The 19,067-nt window shown below is 38.7% G+C and overlaps 1 protein-coding gene across 4 annotated transcripts in view; it reads right to left on the bottom strand.

The window, feature by feature from the left end:
- The window catches only part of PRRC2C (proline rich coiled-coil 2C), a 96,976-nt gene that overhangs the window by 67,782 nt on the left and 10,127 nt on the right, over positions 1-19,067 (bottom strand). For 2 of the 4 annotated variants that reach the window (XM_045049203.1, XM_045049205.1), the window contains exons 2-4: positions 4,312-4,473; positions 2,781-2,958; positions 943-1,052 (exon numbers count right to left, since the gene is read on the bottom strand). In XM_045049203.1, the coding sequence (XP_044905138.1) occupies positions 943-1,052; positions 2,781-2,958; positions 4,312-4,423 (400 nt within the window). In that variant the 5' untranslated portion in view covers positions 4,424-4,473. The remainder of the gene's footprint in view (positions 1-942; positions 1,053-2,780; positions 2,959-4,311; positions 4,474-19,067) is intronic. The other 2 variants (XM_045049204.1, XM_006942701.5) reach the window with 1 other exon arrangement.

Below are 19,067 nucleotides of genomic sequence, written 5' to 3'. Positions count from 1 at the left end.
AGTTTATTTAGAATTAGAATCCCTTGGAAAGTTAATGAACAGCCATGAGGAGATAAAACTTTAAGAAAAGATTCTGCCAGACACTGTTCAGAACTCATTAAAGACGACGAGGCGAGTAAGCAGTGTCACTCCTGTTTCTCTTTCATTATGACTCCTCACATTTTCAAAAAGTGAAATTCCTTTACTAGTAACTCTAAGAATCAGTTCAAATAATATTACTGAAATAGAATATATAAACAAACACTGCAACTATTCACTGTGAGGCTAAAATGCCTTCACTGAATTTACAACTGAGATACTGGTTGCAACCTTCCTAGTCACCCATTCACCCATCCATCCATCCATCTACCTGCCTACTTGCCTATTTATACACTTCTATAAATTAAAAGATCTGATTGTATTAGTTTAAGGGCCTGGATAGGTTCCCATACAATGCTTTATAGATGTTTCCTGGTTTGCAAGTGGAAAATTTAAATTTTTCTGGGGAGTCCATCATTCCTAAGTGGGGGGAGTATTACTGTTACTGTGCTTTATGGAAACTGTCTAGCTCTTCTCTACCATGGAATCGGGAGCAGCATGTTTGAAATAGAAGAGGTAATGGGGCACACGTGGTGATGAATATGGTTTATAGCAACCTACACAGTGTCTGGGTCCTTTTATGCCTTAAAGAGCTAAAGGTACTAGGGTAAAGATAAAACAATGTGGGACAGAGGGGATTTTAAAGACTCCCTTTTAAATTCCTATCATTGGTTCATACATGGGTTTTGGCACTGAAACTTAACTACCCCAAGAGCTGAAAAAAAGACCCTTTTTAGGGCCAGAGTATATCCTTCAACAATGTTCTCCACCCCTGCCAAAACATAATAATCCACCCCTTATCTCCTGCATGGCTGTTCAGTAACCATCAAACCTAGCCAGTTTCCTCAGCTAATGTCCACTTACCATCTCCTTGCCCACCTTGCTTGTTACTGGCCCAAGATTTGGGAGCAGGTGCTACTTCTGGGGGAGCTGCAACCCCAGGTTTTGGCTGTGCTGGTGGAACTTCTGGTGTTCTTAAAAAAAACATGAATCCATTATTTCAGATATTGTATGTTCAAATAAAATAAATATTGTATTTATAGTAAATCTGTGTATAGATGGTTTTGGCTACATATTTACTCATAGGTGCATTTCCCACATATGCTTTTCCTCTGCAGCATTCTTTTAAATAAAGTATAGCTATTTTCATCCCCTTTCATGTCTATCTCTTAATAACCCAAGAAGACAGCTTGTTTTTAATTTTGCAAAAAAAAAAAAAAAAAAAAAAAAAAAGGGAACACTCATTATTGAGCATAGCTACCAAAAGTCTGTTTTGAAAAAGTCTACATTTATATATAATTAGAAATAACATTATAGCATACATACTGTCTGGACTGGTGGACTTGACCAGTGCTAAGTCTAAGCAAACTCTCCATCTGGCAGTCAACAGGTTCACCACTGTACTTATTAATGTTACCGGAAGCAGTAACAGCAACCTGCCTGGTACATCCCTTTGAGTAAAAGGTATCTTTAAACAATCTACAGTTTTATTCAATAATTATAATGAGTTAATGCTTGAAAATAAAAAAGATAGTAGTTAAGAAACTTAACAGATGCAATATATTTCTGGTATACTGAGACCCGTAACTAACTTGCTACTACAAAATAATTCTACAACTAAGAAACAGAGAACAATGTCTTTGACAAGCTTTATCCAAGTAAAGTCAAATTTACTATATAAAGTTCCCCATATAGGAATACAAAAATTTGATAACAGATACAGACAAAAAGCACCAAGTACCCAATTGCTTGTATTATTTTTCCAAATTACCACTACTTCACTTGGTCATTCAATAAACTTAAGAGCCCTGCATAATCCCTGAAACACAGAATGCTAAACATGCATTGAATAAGGTCATTATTAATTCTATCATAGCCTTCCTGCTAATTCTTTATTCGTTCAAATAACATTACTTGAGCACTTAAAAATGTGCATCAGGTATAGTTTCAGTGAACCAGGCAGACAGGAATTCTTAGTATCATGGAAATTATTTAACAGAATCAACTCCTAATTATATTCGGAGAATGCCAGATATGGTGGGGGTTTGAGGGCGCCTGACACGGTACGTAAGAAGAGTTGTGATTAGCAATTCTGTCATCTGTTGTTCTACACTGACACATGGAAACACTGCCCCTAAATATTCTCACAAAAACAAATTCATCATGGGAGCCTGGGTGGTTGAGTTGGTTAAGCATCCAACTCTTGATCTTGGCTCAGGTCATGATCTCACAGTGACAGGGCCCTGCATCGGGCTCTGGGCTGACAGCTCGGAGCCCGCTGGGAATTCTCTCTCTCCCCTTTCTCTGCCCCTTCCTCACCTGTGCACACACGCTCTCTCTCTCAAAATAAATAAACTTTAAAAAATGAATAAAACTTTCTTTAAAAAACAAATTCACCAAAAGTTGGCTATGTAAAAGATTTTAGATGGCATGAGGTATCTAATACACGTAGCATAACGTCTAGCACGCAGAACGAACGCAAATAGAAGCTCTCTCCAGGGCACCTGGCTGGCTGGAGTCGGTGGAGTATTCGACTCTTGATCTCAGGGCTGTGGGTCTGAGACCCATGCTGGGTGTGGAGATCACTTAGAAATAAAATCTTAGAAGACAAGACAAGACAAGACAAGACAAGACAAGACAAGACAAGAGAAGTTCTCTAAAGAAAGGGGAATAGTTTCATTCTTTAGTTGAGTTTGACTCACTTTTCTTCTTCATGCTGTTCTTGTTTTGATGCCCATCCTGTGCCATCTTTAGGTACAATGTTCACATTAGGGTCATTGCCTTTGTTTTCTGCTTTGAGACTTGGGAGGTTAGCAGGTGGAGGCATACGCCGTGAAATACCAACTTTTCCGAGACTCTGTAATCCATGTCGAGCTGCAACTAAAGATCAATAACATCAACTTTCTTAGAACATCTATTTTATCGCTCAATTTATTCTTAAAACTATATAGAAAGACAACAGGAATTAATGAAATCTTGAACTATTATTTCCTAATATTTTAAAATATGAACTTCATTCATTCATTCTCAAGTTAGTTAACATACCATGTACTCTTGGCTTCAGGAGTAGAATCCAGTGATTCGTCACTTACATATGACACCCAGTGCTCATCCCAAAAGTGCCTTCCTTAATGCCCATCACCCATTTTCCCCACTCTCATCAATCTCTGAGTTTGTTCTCTGTACTATACATCTCCAAACTGTATAGTTTGGAGGTGCCTGGGTGGCTCAGTTGGTTAAACATAGTATCTGCCTTCAGCTCAGGTCATGATCTCACAGGTTTTGAGTTCTAGCCCTGTATCGGACTATCTGCTCTCAGCCCAGAGCCTGCTTTGAATCCTCTGCACCTGCCCCCCACCCCCCAACCTTCCTCCTGCTCCTCTCGCACTGGTGCTCTCTCTCTCTCAAAATAAATAAACAAACTTTAAAAACAAAACCTTTAAAAATTAGTCTCCTATGGTTTGCCTCTCTCTGTTTACATCTTATTTTTCCTTCCCTTCCTCTATGATCATCTGTTAAGTTCCTCAAATTCCACATATGAGTGAAATCATGTGATATCTGTCTTTCTCTAAGAATTTTAAAACTAAGCCACATGCCAGCAACATAACCCACGGTAGAAATATTAAACTATCGAGTTACTGAAAAGATGATTTAAACAGTTTAACAACCAACCCTATTTACTATGAAAAGGAAAAACATGGGTGAAAACATGTCTTGTCATCTTTTCAGGGAATCTATTTTAAACCCCAAATTTAGTACATATTTAGAATACGCTAACTTCTCATTCATAATGAATACTGCTAACGTACCATACATATGTAACGTCCAGTTTTCACCTTTCACTGTAAACACTGGGTTCAAGTTATCAAGAAACAAACAAATCACCCCAGGACTGTCTTTATTCCGTAACTAAAAGTGGTGGTAAATACCCACTAATTCTATGCCTACCAATCTCATTGAACGAGATTCCCCTTTGGAACCACACAGTTCTACTTATTGTCTGCTGACAACAAATAAGAAACTAAAAAACATATTTTAAAACACTTATAAATTTTCAGCTGTAAGATTAATTTTTCCCCTGAAAAATGAACACATACACAAAGTCTAATGTACAGAGTGCTGCATAAACATGGGTTTGTCCTAGCTCCTAACAGGAATAGCTCCAGAATATCAATCACGGTAATAAAACAAAACCATGAAAATCATAAAAATATGCCACTTGTTTTTACTCACCTGTGGTTTTCTGAGTTTCTAAAGATTTACCCTTGTAAGTATTAAATAAACTGAGTGTTGCATACTTTTTCCCATCCTTTGCTTTTGTGCTCTGGCCTGACTTCTCCGACATTTCGGTGGAAACTCATCGAGTCCAAAACCTCCTGCCACACCCCTTCAAACCTTTAAGACACACATAAAAATGAAAAGTGAGGAAAATTTTAGAATTTATTAGCTAGCTTACTTTAAGAAACTCTCAGTAAATTCAAATGTTCCCAGAAATTCTGAAAAATAAAAACACTGAGAAATGAAATCAATCTTCAATAACTCATATCAACAATAATTTCAGGACACCTGGTTGGCTCAATTGGTTAGGCACCCAGCTCAGTTGGCTCAGTTGGTTGGCTCAGTTGGTTAGGCACCCAGCTTGGTTTTGGCTCAGGTCACGATCTCACGATTCATGAGATCAAGCCCTGCACTGGGCTCTGCACTGATAGTAAGTAGCCTGCTTGGGATTCTCTTTCACTCTCTCTCCCCCTCCTGCGTGCTCATGCTCTCTCAAAATAAACAAACTTAATAATAATAATTTCACACACTCCTTCAATACTGTCAAATTCCAAGAACACACAACCGTATCAATCAAAGTAAACTGTCCTGCCTTCAGTTAACACATTAGTGGTTTATAATCACTGAACTGTATCAGAATAAGAGTTTTAATCCAGAGGCTCCCGGCTAGCTCAGCTGACAGCACATGCTATGCGATCTCAGGATCATGAGTTCGAGCCCCATGTTGGGTATGGAGCCTACTTAAAAAAAAAAAAAAAAAAAAGAAGAAGAAAAAGAAAAATTTTAATCCATACTGAAATGAATAGTTCAACTACAGTAAATCTATGGAGACTGTCTTTCTATTTAATAAACAAAACTATTCAATTTAATAGGCTTGAGACGACAGGCATCAGTTCATACATATGGAATGTAAATATGATACAAGGATTACCATCATTTCTCTAAATTGCATGCCTCTGTTTTCAGGCAGTATGTGTCTGAAAAAACTACAGTAATTTAACAATTTAGAATAAAAGAAACATTCTATTTTCTCTGCAAACATTTCCTCATAAACCTAAGGTACATAAAAACAGTATTCTATTTCATGGCTATGGATTTAATGTTCAAGAAGTGGTGTGAACTTGTCAAAACAAGTCTCTCTATATAAAAGAAGTTATTAGAAGAAAATAGTATTTTTATGAACACTCATATACAAACAAAAAGAATTTCATCTTTGGGGCTAATATATCCTAATCTTGTGTGTGCCTTAACTAAAAACCAGTCTATTAATAAACACGAAAAATACACAAATTGCTTATACTATTTTCCTTCCATTTCATGGAGTTCACACATATCAACCTTATGGTTTTGTTTTATATTTAAATATGTCTTTAAGTGGTTAGGGTGGAAGTAGGGCATAAGATGGCCAATTCTACCCCCAAACCCTACACCCAACAATAGCTAAAAGCACTGAGAACTGTAGCACAGAGAATAGATACATACATCATGCAAAAAGTATTCCAAATCAAGGAATGCCTATGCAGACTCTAACATCATAAAGATCATTTTGCCTACTGGTTTTACATTTGCCAACTGTAGAATCAACATCACATGCAGAGGTGTGGTGTTACAGGTATATCAACCACCACATTCAATATATGTATAGTTCTATAGAATTTACCAAAAATTTTCACATTATTTCATTTCAGGCTAACAACTAACTGTATACTATAGTAAGTATCCTGATTTTACAGATGAAGAAACTGATGTTCACAGGTAAATGGGATTGGATTTGAAATCAAGGCTTCTGGGTCAGTCCATTATATCATGCCACCTCCTCCCCATGTAACTGTAGATAACCAGTTAGCTCTCCAGGTATACACTTAGCAAACAAGCTCTCCTTGATATAAATTGTGAAAAGGACTCACCGGCAACCAAAAGAACTACATGATATATAAATAGCTTGCTATCTGCTACCATATATGTAAGAATGCATACAATTCATTCCATTCCTAAGGTGCTAATGATGATGATGGTGTAAAGAGCTGTACTCCCAGAACCTATCGTGTTGACATATTTTCACCAATACCATGAACAAAGATGTAGGGAAAACATACATTCATCTACAATGACAAAAACAAAAAAAGGGGCAGTGCATATTTACTAGATGATGAAATTAAGATTCAAAGAGATCTCTCTTCAGGTAAGAAAAAGTAACTGATATATCAAGAAAAAAAGTCAGTGGCGACTGGGTGGTTCAGTGGGTTGAGCGTCTTAACTCTTGATTTCAGCTCAATGTGTCCCTTCCTTTGCCCCTCCCCTGTGCTTGCTCGCTCTCTCTCTCTCTCTCTCTCTCTCTCTCAAAATAAATAAATAAATAAATAAATAAATAAATAAATAAATAATAGTAATAATAAATTTAAAAAGGAAAAAAAGAGAAACAGTCAACTTGTTCTTTCACTCTCATTTAATGGCAGTTTAACACCTTAAACCTCTCAACTACTCCCTGCCACACTGTTAGTGGAGACCCTCACATGCCTACATCATAGACAAAACAACATTTTAAGAAACTCCTCAAACACAGGGGCAAACCTACAAGCCCACCTGCATCTACATCCATCTTTCTCAACAGCGTCCCTGTCTCCAACTATTGGCACAGGGGTTCTCAACCATCATGTACAACTTACCAGAAATGCAAATTCTCAGGCCCCAACCCAGACCTGCCAAATCCAACCCTGAGGATGGGGCCTAGCATTCAGTTTTACCCAGTCCTCAGGCGATGCTGAGACACACACAAGTTTAGGATTTGCTGATTTATTAAAAGCAGATATATTCTAAGCCATGGTTCTTAATCCTTGCTGCACACTGGAATCACCTGGGACTTAAAATATGTCAGTATCTGTGGTTTCAAGGTGGGGCCTGGGCATCAATCCTTTGTTTGAAAAAAATTCCTCAGCTGATTCTAATATGCAAGCAGTCTTCAAAATCACTGCAGTAAAGGGGATGTATCTTTCTTCCTATTCCTTAAAAAGAAAGAAGTGAAATAAAATATGCCCTTCAGTACATACTCTTTTCTCAAAAGAGGTTATTAAAATACACACTGGGTGTACTCTGCAGTGAGAAATACAGACAAAGAATCAACTTATTAGGCCACAAGAATACAGAGTAAACATGTGCTTTCATATGCTTATGACCTGCTCTTGTTTTCATGTTTTACAGTACCTACTACACCAGAAAAAAATATACATCAAATACACAAGATGGTATATAAATGAATTGAATGATAATTCTATCAAAAGGACAAACTATCACTTAATGTACCTAACTGGTATAAAAGAATATGCAGTTAACAGGGGTTTTTTGAAGTTTTTATTTATTTATTTTGTGAGAGAAAAAGACGGGATGGGGGGGATGGGAGCAGAGAGAGAATCCTAAGCAGTCTCCATACTGTCAGCACAGGGCCCGACAAAGGGCTGGATCCCACGAATCATGAGATCACGATCTGAGCCAAAATTAAGAGTTGGACACTCAACCAAGCCACCCAAGCACTCCACAATATGCATTTTTAAAACCAAAGAATTGGACGGGGTGCCTAGTAAGCTGTCGATTAAGCATCTCACAGCTTGTGAATTTGAGCCCCATGTCAGGCTCTGTGCTGACAGCTCAGAGCCTGGAGACTGCTTCACATTCTGTGTCTCCCTCTCTCTGCCCCTTCCCCCACTCATACTCTGTCTCTCAAAAATGAATAAACGTTAAAATTTTTTTTTAAAAAACCAAAGAATTGGAGCCATAAGCAATAAAACTATAAATCAGAAAGGTCGATTCCACTACAGTGGTTTGCCAGTTGGTATGAGAACTTTTAGTTTAAGGCCAAAGTTTAATTTAGCCTACTTGCTTTTTGGGGTGTTCCTTCTGAAAGATTTGAGAAGATATACCCTGAAAAAGCCCCAAGTAGACTGAATCTTAGCTAACATATATCTGAAAGAAAAGCCAGTGACTTGTTCAAAATTTAAGATTACTTTTAGGACAAAGTATCTAAAGAATCCAACCAATCTAGCCTAAGCATGATCAAGATTTACCTTCACTTTGTATAATGTACTTAAACATTTTTTAAGTGGAATTCCTGTTTGGGTGCCTAAAATAAATCAAAGAATCATAGCTACACAAGAATTTTCTAAGAAAGTAATAATCGGGCCTGACAGGTGTACACTTTCAGCTAAAATGAAGTAAAAGGGATCAGATTTACATTCCCCTACTGAAACAATTCAACTCAAAAACTGGACAAAACACATTTTTATATATAACATCCAGTATATATAGACGTGTATCTGTATATACACATATGCATATGTATAATTTTTATATGTAAGTAACACCAGAGCCTAAGATACTGCACATCAGGCAAGAAAGTACAGTGATCCCCAAAAGACAGAAAAAAGTAAATTGAGACCTACGATTTCCTGAATTTAGTGCCTAGAGAGTTCCCAGGTCATGGCACTCAAGTGGAAGCTGGCAGACTGCTTGAGCGGAAAACTATGAAGCTGAGCTCAGGGTGCTAGGACAGAATATTTGAAAGAGAGTTATACAGAGAAAATGCTACAGACCTGAAGAGGCTCCCCCTTGAATATTCAGCACAGTACCAGTGTGCAGATGTGTGTTAGGAAGCTACCAAAGCCAGGAAAGAACCTTCTTCTTTTTTTTTTTTTTAATATTTATTTATTTTTGAAAGAGAGAGAACACATGGGGAAGGGGCAGAGAGAGAGAGAGGGAGACAAGAGGGTCCAAGCTGGCTCTGCACTGACAGCAGAGAGCCCAAACTCAGGAACCACAAGATCATGACCTGAGCCTGTCAGACGCTTAACCCATTGAGCCACCCAGCTGCCCCAGGAAAGAACCATTTTAATCAGAGGAACAGTACATGCTATTCACAAAGGGTGGGGAATAGTGTCTGTTCTCACCAGCCAGACTTAAAAAACAACAACGAAACTCTTAAATCACTGGGTATTGGATAGAGTATTAACAAACACCTCATCTCAGCAGTGGTTAAAAAAAAAAAAGTACCCAAAGTAAAAGTAAACACCGATCTGGAAATCTTAAAGCAACACTCAAAAGGATCAAACTGTTGTTCCCCAGTAACCAAGTCTCAAAGAAATTTAAAGAATGTATATAAAAAAGAAGGAAAATCCAACACCCAAAGAGAGTAAAATCTACACTGTTGCATGCAAATAAAAATTACACAAACAGACACGAAAAGATGAACCACATTAAAGAATCAATCAATTGAAACCAACCCAGGTGACCCAGTGGCCATAAACCATTGTTAAACCAGTTTGTTTTTTTTTTTTAATTTTTTTTTCAACGTTTATTTATTTTTGGGACAGAGAGAGACAGAGCATGAACGGGGGAGGGGCAGAGAGAGAGGGAGACACAGAATCGGAAGCAGGCTCCAGGCTCTGAGCCATCAGCCCAGAGCCCGACGCGGGGCTCGAACTCACGGACCGCGAGATCGTGACCTGGCTGAAGTCGGACGCTTAACCGACTGCGCCACCCAGGCGCCCCTAAACCAGTTTTTTAAAAGTATAACTGCATTCTATATATTCACCAAGAAGGTTGACTACAAATAGAGACATGAAAGATATTTAAAAATCAAAATTTATAGAAATGAAAAACACACTGGATGGGACTAGCAGCATTTTAGGCATTTTGATAAAAAAAATAGTGAACTTGGAAGTCATCAGTAGATGAAAAGACAATGCGAAAAAAAGAACTTAAGAAAAAAAAGTATCAGTATGCCTTGAGACGACTTCAAGCAGTCTAATCTTTGTGTAATAGCAGTCACTTAAGTAGGGTGAGAGAAAAAATAATGACCAAATGTTACAAATTTGATGAAAACTACAAACCCAGGTCCAAAGGACTCAACAAATCCAAGCATAAAAAATATGAGGAAAATCACACCAAAAGCACATCATAATCAAATTGTTCAAAACTAAAAATAAAGAAGGGAGCCTGGCTGGCTCAGGCAATAAAATATACAACTCTTGATTTTAGGGTTGTGAGTTTGAGCCCCATGTTGGGTGTAGAGATTACTTAAAAATAAAAAAAGTCTTTTAAAAAAATCTGTAACAATAAAGAGAAAATCTTTTTTTCCCAAATTTTATTTTTGAGAGAGAGAGAGAGCACAGGTGGGGAAGGGGAGAGAGAGAGAGAGAGAGAGAGAGAGAGAGAGAGAGAAGAGAAGAGAAGAGAAGAGAAGAGAAGAGAAGAGAAGAGACGAGACGAGACGAGACGAGACGAGACAGGAATCTGAAGCAGGCTCCAGGTTCTGAGCTGTCAGCACAAAGCCTGACACAGGGATCAAACCCACGATTATGACCTCATCAGAAATCAAGAGTCAGACACTTAACTGACTGAGCCACCCAGGCGCCCCCTAAGGAGAAAATTTTAAAAGCAACAAAAGAGGGGCACCTGGGTGGCTCGGTCAGTTGAGTGTCGTCATGATCTCACAGGTTCGAGCCCTGCATCAGGCTCTGTCCTGACAGCTCAGAGCCTGGAGCCTGTTTCGGATTCCGGGTCTCCTTCTCTCTCTGCCCCTCCCCCCACTTGTCTCTGTCTCCCTGTCTCTCAAAAATAAATAAATGTAAAAAATAAAAAAAAAAAATTTTTAAGCAACAAGAGAAACAAACATAAAAATAACAACAGCAGGGGCACCTGGGTCAGCTCAGGTTATGATCTCACAGTATGCGAGTTCAAGCGTCACACTGGGCTTTGTGCTGTCAGTGCAGAGTCCACCTCAGATCCTCTGTCTCCCTCTCTCTGCACCTCCCCTGTTGGCGAACTCCCTCTCTCAAAAATGAGTAAACATTAAAAAAATTGTGTTAAGGATACTTAAAAAAACAACTCTTGTTGGAAATGATGCAAGTGAGAAATGTTGCAGCCTCATGCCTGAAAGTATTGAAAGAAAAAGACCCTGATGAACTTAGAATTCTCTACTGAATAAAAATATCTTTCAAAACTGAAGAACAAAAAAGGGGTTAGGGGCTTTCTCAGACACAAGAAACCTGAAAGAATTCATCACTAGCAGGACCTACACTACAAGAAATATTAAATATTAAAGTTCTTCAACTAGGAAAAAAAATGGCAACATCAGAATCTAGATCTACAGAAAAGAACGGACCACACCAGAAAGAGAACTAAAGGAATAATATATGAGATTTTTTTTATTATTTAAGTATCTTTATCCCAGGAATGCAAGGTTGGTTTAACAATCAAAAATCAATGCATTTCACCATAGATAAGCACACGATTATCTCAATATCAAAAGGCACATGACAAAGGCAATACCCATCCCTGATAACAATTCTAAGTAAACTAGGGCTCATCTTGATAAAGGGCATGTATGAAAACCAACAAAAAAATAAAGTCTATTAGTAAAATCCAAAAACCTATAGCAACATCATACTTAATCGTAAAAGACTGAATGCTTACTCCTGTCCTCCCAAAGATCAGGAATAAGGCAAAGATATCAATTCTCTCCTTCTGTCCAACACTGTACTAGAAGTTCTAGCCAGTGCAATAAGAAGAAAAAGAAACAAAAGGAATTCAGAATGGGAGGGATGAAATAAAACTCTTGACTTTGCTGAACTGATCATATTTGCAGAAAATCTAACAGGTTCTAGAAAAAGCTATTAGAACTAAAAAAGAGTCTACCAAGGTTGCACACAAGACACAAGATCAATATATAAAAATCTGTTGTAGGGCCCCTTGGTTGTCTCACAGGTTCGGGTTCCTGTGATCAAGTCCTCTGTGTTGACAGTGCGTAGCCTGGTTGGGATTCTTTCTCTACCTCTCTCTCTGCCCCCCCTCCCTCCTCGCACTCTGTCTCTGTCTCTCTCAAAAAAAAATCAACATTAAAAAAAAAATCTTTTTTTAAAAAGATAAAACTACAAATCATCAAAGAAGACCTAGATACATGATGCTATGCCCTGTGCATGGATCAGAAGACCCAATATATATGAGATGCGATTCCTTGCCAAATTGATCTACAGATTCAAAGAAATCCCAAACAAAATCAAAGAAGAAATTTCAGGGGGAGAGAGTGGTAGAATTTGTCAAGCTGGTTCTAAAACTCATAAAGAAATAAACAGGACCTAGAATAATCAAAAGAGCTTTAAAAAGAAAGTTGGAAGACCAAGACATTGGTCACCTGATTTCAGTACTTATCAAACAGCCATGAACACAGTGTGGTATTGGCCTAAAAAAGACTGATCAATGAAACAGTACAGAGTGCAGAAATATAAATATACACAGGCATCCGATTTTTTACAAATGTGAAGAAAATACAGTGGATAAAGTACAATCTTCTCAACGAGTGGTGGTAGAGCAATTAGGTATACATAATATACAAAAAATGAATTCTAATCCATACCTCCTACCATATACAAACAACTCAAAATGGACCATAGCAAAGAGTACAAACTGAAGTTAGAAGACATGAGCATTCTGGAGATCTCATGCACAGCATTATGGTTACAGTCAAAATGATACATTATATACACCAAAGTTGGTAAGAGAGAAGAATTTAAATGTTCTCTCTACACAAAACAATAACTATGTGATGAAAAGAACATCAACTAATGTTACAGTAATAATCATCTGGCAGTACAGAAATGCATGAAATCAAGTCAACACACACACCTCAAACTTCTACAACGTGGTATGTTAATTGTATCCCAATTTTTAAAAAAGGGGGCATAGACAAAATGTAAAAACTTAAAACAAGGGAGAAAGTCTTCGCAACCCTGGGTTAAAGAATTATTTGACAGCACATTAGAATCTGCTCTCAGGGGTCTCTGTGGTGACTGAAAGGATAGATAAATATGATCATTTCAGACAATAACAAATGCTACGAATGAAACCACACAGGATAATATGAGAAAGTAAGACACAGTGGAACTACTAGTTGATCGCCAAAGGCCTCCCTGAGGGAAACGCTTCTGATTTGGATCTAATGGGGAAGGAGCCTGCTTCAAGGATGAAGAAAAAGCAAATACAAAGGCCCTAAGGTCCTGACATGCTTATCGTGTTTGAAAACATAAAAGCTGAATAAGTAGAAACTAGTGAGAAAGAGAGTTGAAAGGGAAAAGAGAAGTTTGCATGAGAAAGTCTATTAGAATTTTAAATGTTATCTTTAAAGTAATGTGAAACCATTTGATTCCAAACAGAGACGTATGTTTGGTTTTAAAAATATCCTGGCTACAATGTGGAGAATGGATTGTGGAGAGCCAAAGGTACAAGGTGGAAACATCATAGACTGCAACAGCCTAGGCACAAGATGCAGCTGTGGCTAAAAATTGGAGACTAGATACATGAGGTCACACATAATATCAACACTAAAAGGAGTTTGGAAGAAGCTGATTCCAACCCCTGTGGATGACCTGGAGGGGCTGAAGACTTGAGTGGGGGAAGTAACTGCAGATGTGGTGGAAACAGCAAGAGAACTGAATGAGAAGTGGAGCCCGAAGATGGAACTAAATTGCTGCAATCTCCGCATCAAACTTAAATGGATGAGGAGTTGCTTCTTAGGGATGAGCAAAGAAAGTGTTTCTTGAGATGGATTCTACTCCTGGTGAAGATGCTGAGACGACAATAAAGGATTCAGAATATTACATAAACTTAGCTGATAAAACAGTGGCAGGGTTTGAGAAGACTGACTCTAATTTTTTTTAAGTTTATTTATTTATTTTGGGAGAAAGAGAACATGATCCGGGGATGGGGAGACAGAGAGAGAATACCAATTCAATTGATGTGGCAAACTTCACTGCTGTCTTATTTTAAGAAACTGCAACAGCCCCCCAATCTTCAGCTAACTACCACCCTCATCAGTCAGTAACATCAAGGCAAGATCCTCCATGAGCAAAAAGATTACGACTCACTGAAAGCTAAGATGATGGTTAGCATTTTTTTATCAATAATTTTTCATTAAAGTATATACACTGTTTTTATAAAACATACTGCTATTGCACACTTAATAGACTACAATATAGTATAAACATAATTTTCACATGCACTGGGAAACCAAAAAATTTTTCATTTGATTTGCTTTATTGAGGTATTTACCTTATTACACTGGTCTGGAACTGAACCCACAATATCCCCAAGGTATGCAAGTATAGCCACAGTTGAGAACCACTGGGGGGATAAAACTAATTTTGATCTGGGATAAGTGGGTTCATGTCTGAGGGAGAGAGGCAGGAGAAGAAGTCAGAGTAGGCAGCAGAAGTCAGATTTTGCAGAGCCTAGTAGACTAGGATAGGACTATTGTCCAATTTAATCTAAATGTCATGAAGAGCCACTGGAGGAAAATTAATAAAAAATCTGAACTGCTGAGTAAACCCAGGGCTGCATTCAGCAGATCCACACCTTCAGTAACAGAACAATACAATTTACACAATCAGTAATTTACTTAAAAACCCTTGAAACAGTAAGCTCAACAGGTGCATTTCTTTTCAATCTGCCAGATTCTGACTTCAAAAACTATATTGTCACAGTTACAAAGGAACTATAGCCTCTATAAAGGAACTATATAGTCTTTTTAGTTTTAAAAAATTTTTTGTTATTTGCATGCCATTAAGAATGTATTTTTTTTAACATTACTGTCTTGCTTACGATGTACCTATAAAAGTGAATCATTAAGGCCTGTGGGTCGGTCAACACATCATCCTTGCAAGGGGCCAGGCTGATCTCTGTTATGGGTCCAATTTCAGTATATGTGCTGCCCAAGCGATCACTCAGGGTCAGTCTACGAAAACAAAGCCTATGAGGGGCGCCTGGGTGGCTCAGTCAGTTGAGCATCCAACTTCGGCTCATGCCATGATCTCGCAGTTCCCAAGTTCGAGTTCCGCATCGGGCTCTGTGCTGACAGCTCAGAGCCTGGAGCCTGCTTCGGATTCTGTGTCTCCCTCTCTCTCTTCCCCTCCACGGCTCACTTGCGCTCTTTCTCAATAATAAATAAATATTAAAAAAAAAAAAAGCCTACTGAATAATAGTACACCCCTCTTTAAGGGAAGAGAAAGTAATCTTATTTTTTTTTAAGTTTATTTTTTTAGTTTGAGAGAGAGTGAGAGGGAGAGAACATGCACGTGCCTGGGGAAGGGGCAGAAAGTGAGTGAGAGAAAGAATCCCAAGCAGGCCCTGCACCAAAGGAAAGTGCAGGGCTCAAACTCACGAATTGTGAGATTATGACCTGAGCCGGTACCAAGAGTTGGACACTTAACCAACTGAGCCACCCAGGCGCCCCAGTGATCATATTTCTAAATTCAAGGTTCTAGGACTCTGAGCAATGATGGTCAGAAACTAACATTTTTCACCAAAATTAGATACACCAAAACATGTGCATTTACATTTTCAAGATTTTAAACAATGAATATACATATCACCTTGTAAACAATTTTTTTTTTTTGCAAAAAAGTGTTAAGATGAAATAAGTGAAGAAGGAAAAAAAAGCTAGTATTTCAAAAGCAAATAGACTGTGGGGCACCTGGCTGTTTCAGTCAGTAGAGCATGCTACTTTTTCAAAAAATTATTTTAATTTTATTTTTTAAAGTTTACTTATGAGAGAGAGAGCAAGGGTGCTCAAGTGAAGGAGGGGCAGAGAGAGGGAGACAGATTCTCAAGCAGGCTACATGGTCAGCACAGAGCCCTACACAGGACTTGAAACTTTGAGCCATGAGATCATGATCTGAGCCAAAATCAAGAGTTGGACACTTAATCAACTGAGCCATCCAGGTACCCTTTTTTTTTAATGTGAGACAGAGACAGAGACAGAGAGAGACAGAGAGAGACAGAGAGAGAGAGAGAGAGAGAGAGAGAGAGAGAGAGAGAGAGAGAGAGAGAGAATGAATTCCAAGAACGCTCCACACACAGCATGAGCCCTACGCAGGGACTCGGGGCTGATCCCACCATCCTGGGATCAAGACCTGAAAGCCAAGGAAAGCCACCCAGGCACCCCAGAGTGTGCAGTTCTTGATATTGGGGTCATGAGTTCAAGCCTCACGCGGAGCATGGAGCCTACAAATATACATATATAATAAAAGCAAACAGACTGCTTCCAAATGGTCTAAGGGAAATTTGGAAGGCAGTAGTTTATCACAATATAAACACCAACCTTTCAAAATGAAAGGATGACACTCAACACTGGTAACAAAAAGATGGTTTTTATGAAGGACAACCATCATAGGTTGAAAATTATTTGAAAAAAAATCTGCAAAAGGTTTCCACATCAAGGCAAGATTAGCTATGATCCCTTAGATTCCTTCAGTCTCAGAAAGTGTAAGATTCTAAGGCTACTCACCATTACATAAGGATTTACAAGTATTCAATACAAAAAAACATTATTTTTAGTGACATTTAAAATCTAGCATATTTCAGTGGCGCCTGGGTGGCTCAGCGGGTTAAGGGTCCAACTTTGGCTCAAGTCATGATCTCATGGTTTGTGAGTTCGAGCCCTGCATCAGGTTCTCTGTCAGCACAGAGCCTGCTTCAGATCCTCTGTCCCCTTCTCTCTCTGCCCTGACCCCCCATCTCAAAATAAATAAATAATGATTTTTAAAAATCTAGTATATTCGAAAAAACCCATACTTTCACAAATTGCCAATTTGTTAAATTCAACTAAATGCCAATCATCTTTCTGACCACCATGGGCTTCTAAGTATCCAAGCTCTGTTTACCTCTCTTTCCTCATTAATCTTACGGTGAGAATTTAGTTCCTCTGGAAAATGAAGTACAATGTCCCACTGATTTAAATAGTTAACATTAAAAAGAACCTGCAGCCACTTCCAAATAAGCATACTATATACACACAGCGTATGTTTTATTAAAAAAATAAAGGAAGAATCTCTACTAAGTAATAGGTATCACATACAAATATAAAAAGTAAAAAGATTCTATATAAACCAATTTCTTTGGTCTCTATGACTGACAGTTTTGTCTCTCTTTTTCCTATTTCCCTACATAAATGGTAACATGCTTTTGCCATCTCTCTTTACCAGCTCTCTCTATGCGCTTTCCCGCTGGCCATCTCATCTACTGTTCACTGCTTCGGTAAGGATAATTACCAAAACTCTCCTTCAAACTACAATCTTTAGCGGGATCCTGGCTGGCTCAGTTGGTGGATGGAGTGTGGCAACTCTTGATCTTGGGCTTCTAAGTTTGATCACCACAGTGGGTGTAGAGATTACTTAAAAATTACAGAACAGGGGCACCTGGGTGGCTCAGTCGTTTGGGCGACCGACTTCGGCCCAGGTCATGATCTCACGGTTCGTGAGTTCGAGCCCCGCGTCGGGCTCTGTGCTGACAGCGCAGAGCCTGGAGCCTGCTTCCGATTCTGTGTCTCCCTCTCTCTGCCCCTCCCCTGCTCGTGCTCAGTCTCTCTCTGTCTCTCAAAAAATAAATGTTAAAAAAAATTATTTTTAAAAATTACAAAACAAACTACAATCTGCACGCACACATTTTTAATTGTAGAACAAATGTCTTTACTTAAGTTTCTTGACAGAACTACAACTCAAAATGCTTGATTCCCCTGTTCACTAATACAAATATTTACCCAGCGCCTACTGTACTACTATTAGGCACTACTAGGAACAAATGAAAAGGGCATGGTGTCCTCATCAACTGAGTGGAGATAACAGGAAACGTAAGAGGGTTGGAAAAGGCTTCCAAAGAGCTGGGAGCGAAGACAGACAACCAGGCAAACGATGCAGTGACAATCAGCGCTGACACCCCAGGAGAAGCTGGCAACTGGGGCTACAGAATGGTCTTCCCAAGCCTGAGCAGTTTGAAGACTCTCATTATTAATGTCCAGCAGCACATCCAGGAGTGGGAAGTGGAGGGAAACACACAGCAGCTGGAATGAAAAGGAACTAGAGCTGTGCCAGACACGTGTAAAGAAAAACAAGGGAGAGGAAGACACTGCCAGGAAGATGGGCAGAGTAACATTTCACGGAAGTCTAAGCCAGAGAGTGAAGTAGAAGGTGGAAGAGGATACGGAGGAAAGCAGAAGGAAATGCCAATTTTAACGACTGATTAAAAGCCCCCCAAATAGTAATTATTAAATGCTTACTGAATCAAGCTTACAAGCATTGCTTTGTTCATTTAATAAAAACAAGAGGAGAAAATGTACTACCTGAGTGAGAAAGCATTAAGAGCTTCTGATTGGAATTTAAGGTTTCAGGTGATGACAGGATTTAGAACAGCAAATAACCAGGGAATAGGAATGAAGGAATACAGAATTCTTCATGCTACTTTTACAACTTTTCGGTGAGATTAAAATTATTCCAAAAGAAAAAAGGGAAAACAAAAAAAGCTCGTCTGCTCTCCCAAATACGTTCTTCTCCCCCAACTTCACATAACCACTTTCCCTGACCTCTAGATTTAAAACCTTGAGTAATCGGGGCACCTGGGTGGCTCAGCTGGTTAAGCATCTGACTTCAGCTCAGATCATGATCTCGAAGTTCGTGAATTCGAGCTCCAAGTTGAGCTCTATGCTAACAGCTTGGAGCCTGGAGCCCGCTTCAATTCCTCTGTCTCTCTGCCCCTCCCCCTCACGCTCTGTCAGTCTGTCTCAAAAATAAATAAACATTAAAAAAAAAACCTGAGTAATCTTTCATATTTACATCTCCCACTTCTAACACGAAGAGGGATGTTAAGTTCTAGATGTTCTAATGTAGTAATGTCTC

Source organism: Felis catus, chromosome F1 (genome assembly GCF_018350175.1).
Source record: "Felis catus isolate Fca126 chromosome F1, F.catus_Fca126_mat1.0, whole genome shotgun sequence".
Lineage (NCBI taxonomy): Eukaryota > Metazoa > Chordata > Mammalia > Carnivora > Felidae > Felis > Felis catus.
The sequence above is the reverse complement of the archived record's forward strand: the minus strand, read 5'-3'. Positions and strand labels throughout refer to the sequence as shown.